At 40.8% G+C, this 6,050-nt stretch overlaps 1 protein-coding gene across 1 annotated transcript; it reads left to right on the forward strand.

Annotated features, from left to right (window-relative positions):
* Positions 1–3,303: 3,303 nt before the first annotated feature.
* On the forward strand, positions 3,304–5,175 carry gbx1 (gastrulation brain homeobox 1; the record flags this gene model as incomplete). The annotated part of the gene is made up of 2 exons (XM_080546538.1): positions 3,304–3,814; positions 4,661–5,175. 2 exons carry the CDS (start codon positions 3,304–3,306, stop codon positions 5,173–5,175), a joined length of 1,026 nt encoding a protein of 341 aa, XP_080402664.1.
* Between the last annotated feature and the right edge of the window lie 875 nt (positions 5,176–6,050).

The raw sequence follows: 6,050 nt of genomic DNA on the forward strand, positions 1-6,050 counted from the left end.
ACACTGATGTTATGTTTGTCACACTTTGTGTTTAGATGAACAATCAACAATCAAAGTTCTGATAACATGTTCATGTCATTGTTATGTTATACACAATTAGAATCTATTTCATTATCTATTACAGCAGTACACCACTGTGTTACCTATGTACACCACAAGGGGGTGCTGTGGGCTTTAAATAACAAATTAATGAGAGTGGGCTACTTTTTCAGGTGGCTGGTTTTCTCTGTTTTCTAATGTTGTTTATAAAATAACTTGTAATCTTTCTTTGTTATGCAGCAGGGCTATACATGGGATTGCAGTGTATAGGCTTAGGAACTGTAGGTTAGAGAAAAAACATAATTTTTCATAATGAGTTTGTTTTTGTATGTATAGATAAAGAGTAATATCATGTATTATATACGTTATTGTGATATAAACGAATTAATATTGTTGTGTAAGATATCAAATAATATTTGTCCAATTTCATGTGTGCATAATATTTGGCAAAAAATGTATACTTTATTTCGGAAATGGCTAAGTGTGCGTGTGTGTGTGTGTGTGTGTGTGTGTGTGTGTGTGTGTGTGTGTGTGTGTGTGTGTGTGTGTGTGTGTGTGTGTGTGTGTGTGTGTGTGTGTGCGCGCGCGCGCGCGCGTGTGTGCGTGCGTGTGTTAATGTTCCTCACTTCATGTTAATGTTTATGACGTGAATAAATAAATAAATGTACATTCCCTCTTTAAGATGCTTATAAGCACGGTTTTTAATAATTACAATTACAATATCTAAAATATTTAATGAGAGGAATACGTTTGGTCTTAGCATTATTAAAAGCCTCATCTTTTTAAATAAACGTGATTTTATATGTTTAAAATATCGACCACAATTTAATGCATAGGCTAAATAGTCAACTAACATTCAAAGAAACACAATGCAATTCGTGCTTTGTATTCATAATCTCTTTATAAAAATGTACATCAGGTTGGGCGTTTCCAGCTTTATAATTATGGAGTGGTCCAGATGTATCATGAGTGTGTGGACTCGGAAAACAGCTTTTGAATAGCAACGACTCAGAGAATGAACAGAACCTGTGTCCGAGGGTTGTGACACGGAGACAATGCTGACTTGGGTAATGAACCTGTCAAAGGCTGCTGAACGACGCTGCTCACTGAGCTACAGGCCATGGGGAGCTAGACCATATCAAAGAAACTAACAGAACATTCATCGACGTTTTAAAAGAAATAAGATTGTTGAATGGACCTAATCAACAATAATAATATGACTCAATGACCCATTGAATCCAAATCTCAATATATGGTCAAGTTTCAAAGAAAGGGTATCCTCGTTCCTGCTGTTACAAGCGACAAGGCCCACTTAACACTGGGCTCTGGCCGCATAATAATTATATGAATAGCCAGTATTATTAATAATACTTGTCATTATTATTACTGCTGTGATACCTTACAATTAATAGTTGTTAATTCATTACCACAATGACTCGTTCAACGAGCATATATTTCTTAAATCTAATTCCTTGAGAGAAAAAAAAACGCAGAATAAAAGGAGGGAAATAGAGTCTTAAGCATATCTGATGGGGATAGTGTCATCTCCGAGAGGAAAGTTCTCCATCTCTGATATGTTGAATGGGCCAGGGGGAGGTTCTGATGTGGAATATACAATCACTCTAAAAGAAGGGAGAGAAAAGCGATCTGGTTTCAATAGATGAAAGAGAGGACTGCTGAATGGAGTCATTTGCAATTATAAGAATAATTAGCATTGCCTGGCCCTGCATTGCTCATCAGAGTCGGTAGTGATATGTTTATGTCTTCATGCAATCAGACGGCCAGACGAGGGCCCGCAACCCAAGGACTCAATAGGGCCTAATCATCATCAGTATGAATTGGCATTTAAACGGTAAAATTATCTCCGATTAAATCAACACTTAAAGAAGAGAGAAAAGTAGTTGTATTTTTTTGTCCTTGCATATTTTTTTTTGTGACGATATCCTAGCCTAAATAATCAAATGGAAAGCCCTGAAAGTGCACTTTTAATATGCATGCATCATTTTATGTATCAGAAATGTACATATATAGACTATAACTCTTGACACAGATCTTTAAACATGTCAAACAATTGATATAGAATAATAAATGTTCTATGCCTATATTTACTCAAATATGACGTTTGCCTCCTATTTCAAATAAAGAAAAACTTTAAATAAGTCCCTCAAAATGTGTCACTATCAAAACCGCGCGGCCTCCTTTTAAGATTGCCGTTGACCCTCGATTGAATGTCTCTTATCCGAATCTAATTTTCAACAGAATATCTCTCTCCAGGGAATAATTGTTGCTGCACTTTTCTAAGGCCAAGCGCATTGTTTTAGCCCAGGAGGATAGAAAAGCCATTCTCTCTCTGGAGAGGACAAACATCTGCCTCTCCTCCCTCCCGACTCCGTCCCAACGGCTCAACAAAAGCACCGTTGTTTTATGTCGTCCCTTGAATCCAAAGTAATTACTTATCATCAATCAAAATTAATAATAGCTGATTGGGTTGGTGTGGTCAACGATTATAGAAGGGGCAGGGCTGAAGCAGTCTCTCACACCGATGGCAGTCAATGTGGACCGGGCCAAGGGGGAGGAGGGGGGGGGGGGGGGGGGGGAGAGGGGGGGGGGGGCAGCCCGTCTATTTGGGATCCACATGGGAAACTACCGCCTCTCAGGCGGCCAACAAGTCAGAAGCTGAATAAGGAAATGAAGCGTAATTTGAGGAAGATGGATGAGTCCCCAGGGCAACACCCCCTTTCAGTCCTCTTCTATTGCAGATGATAAGCCTGGTCTCTCTCTGTGTGTGTGTGTGTGTGTGTGTGTGTGTGTGTGTGTGTGTGTGTGTGTGTGTGTGTGTGTGTGTGCGTGCGTGCGTGCGTGCGTGCGTGCGTGCGTGTGTGTGTGTGTGTGTGTGTGTGTGTGTGTGTGTGTGTGTGTGTGAGTGTGTGTGTGTGTGTGTGTGTGAGAGAGAGAGAGAGGGAGACAGAGAGAGGAGAGAAGGGGGGGGGGGGGAGGAAGGGAGAGGTAGAGGGGGATAGTGTGTGTGTTTATGTCTCAGTGTGACAAACAGAGAGAGAGGGAGTAGGGAACAGAGAGAGAGGGAGTAGGCACCGAACAAGCTTGTCAGGTCTGGGTAAGCGGAGGAGCAGCCCAGTCCACAGGATAATACCCCAACGCAGGACGGAGAACTTCTCTTTACCCGAACTGAAGATTCAGCGATTTTTTTTTTAGGCAAGGGCTGAGTGAGTTTTGGAAAAATAATCCACAGCTCTTTCCCCCAGCATGCAGAGACCGGGCGGCCACGGGACGGCGTTTTCTATCGACTCTCTAATAGGAACCCCCCAGCCCCGGCCGGGACACCTGCTCTACACGGGCTACCCCATGTTCATGCCCTACAGACCCTTGTTAATCCCTCAGTCTCTATCTCATTCACATCTACCATCTGGGATACCTCCGTTGGCGCCGTTGGCATCGTTCGCTGGACGTCTTACCAACACATTCTGTGCCAGTTTGGGACAGGGGCTCCAGGGGCTCCAGGGGCTACAGGGGCTCCAGGGGCTACAGGGGCTACAGGGGCTACAGGGGATGCCTTCCATGGTTGCACTCACGACGACACTGCCAAATTTTTCGGATCCACCGGACAGTTTCTATCCCCCTCAAGAACTACCCGGACCTCGGTTAAGCGCCGACCCTGGAACCAGGCGACAGGACAGCCCCCAGTCTGAGGACCTGCATGGGAGGGACAAGGGCTCAGAACTGCTCAACTTCTCTGAAACCTTTCAAACTATATCAGGTAGCCTATATATACATTCTTTCTGCTATTTCGTTGTTGCCATTATGTGATGTTAGAACAATTCGTTTTTTGCATAATCTGATATATTAGGTGTTTATTAATGCCTGTGTGGTGTTATTTTTTAAATGTTGACATTTTTGAGTTAGTAATTCATAAAATACAAAGGTTCCATCTCACAAAACATAATGGAATGTAAAAACTTTGACGCTCAACATCTCTGAACTGCCCTAAACGGAGATAGAACCTTATCATTCTAAACTCACGATTAGGGACCTGTTGCGTAAAACGCGCAATCACCATAGCTCCATTAAACGTGTAGCCTACTATACATGAAACTACTATGAAAATATGTGTTTTTACAAATCAACCATATTCAACACCTCCATATTTCCATAGCTTGCTGGTCTGAACTGGACTGATTGAATCAGATCATTTCTACCCTGTAATTCCCAGTGAGGATCACTTTAAACGATATAACAACAAATACATTGTGCACTGTTTTTAATGTAGGCCTACAATAAATAGCTTTGAATAAAGTTAAAGAGTAACCTAACCTATAACCTATTAGTAGTGAGCAATATCATTAGCTCTATGCACCTTGTTAAACCAAACCCATTAGACCCGTGGGACATCGAAGGTAATGCCACAATAAGAAACGTGTTATGAATGGTTTGAAACATATTTTTAGAACAACATATTAGGCCTATATTACTTGATTCTATATATTCATTATGTTAAGATATTCTTGTAAACTTCATTATCCGTGAGGTAAACTGACTCGGTTACTTCGGGAGGCTAAAAACAATATTTGCCATTAATGTGTGATTTATTTTCTTCATATTGTAGGTGAGACTAAATTGTACAGCTCAGATGAGGAGAAGTTGGACCTCAAATCAGCAGACCCGGCCTGCAGTGACAGAGAGGACAGCTCTGCCGACAGCGAGAACGAGAGTTTCTCCGACGGGAACTGTGGTGGTTCTCTGTCCCAGAAGAGCAAAGCCAACCCCGGCTCCCAGGAGCCCCTTCCCCCGGGGGGGTCAGCGGGGAAGAGCCGGAGGAGACGGACAGCTTTCACCAGCGAGCAGCTACTTGAACTTGAGAAGGAATTTCATTGTAAAAAATACCTTTCGCTCACTGAACGCTCTCAAATAGCACATGCACTTAAACTGAGTGAAGTTCAGGTCAAGATTTGGTTCCAGAATCGCAGAGCGAAATGGAAAAGGATCAAAGCCGGCAACGTCAACAACAGGTCGGGAGAGCCGGTCAGAAACCCCAAGATCGTGGTCCCCATCCCGGTGCATGTCAACAGGTTCGCCGTGAGGAGTCAACACCAACAGATAGAGCAGGGCAGCAGGCCATGAACTCATAGCCAAGCTCGAGAAATAAACTATTGATGTTTGACACAAAAAAGAAGTTCCCAGCTGGGTTGTTGAATGCATGGAGCACAAAAAAGGATTCCAATCTTTTGTCAACGAGGTGACTTTCTGCATCAGCAGATGTCCTATAGACTTGACAATGATGAGACGCTGTCCTCGCAGATGAAACAAATGGTCAAATATGCTCTAATCTTTTATTTATTGTTTTGTACATTTGTAAATATTATATGTGTCAGGTGACACAAGTGGGCACTATGAAAATGAGATTGTAAAAATTCTTTTCTAAAATATTTATATGTAGGGCCTATAAATGTTCTGTTAATTATCTGCATGTGTTTTACTCTTTGAGTGAAGCTTCTCTGACTTATCGTATTTGGTACGTTTCGTTGATCATCATTTGCATGTACCTTACACAGTTTTCATTTTGATAGGCAACTGTAGGAATTGTATTCGCCATCTGTTGTGAAAATAAGATGTGAAGGAAATAAATTACCAAACAAGCAAATACTGTAAAGTATACTGACTTAATAAATCAATTTATATCGAAGTTATAATATCAAAATGCATAATCATTACTTAAATAGTTTTACTTTTGATGATGATTGTTTTTGTATCATATTGCTTCTGACACATGGTTAAAAGAAATGAACAGTGACAGTCTGCAATATATATGTGTATGTCTATATACAAACCTCAATAACAAAAACAACATATTCATAACAAAAACTTAATAACAAATGTTAATAACAATATTATCCTAGTGCATTTATCTTAACAATGGCATACTAATAATTACAACCACAATACTACTACTACTACGTATGTTTAATATAACAATGTATAATAATAATAATAATAAT

The sequence above is a fragment of the Nansenia antarctica genome (assembly GCF_963989245.1).
Source record: "Nansenia antarctica genome assembly, chromosome: 16".
In the NCBI taxonomy this organism is placed as follows: domain Eukaryota; kingdom Metazoa; phylum Chordata; class Actinopteri; order Argentiniformes; family Microstomatidae; genus Nansenia; species Nansenia antarctica.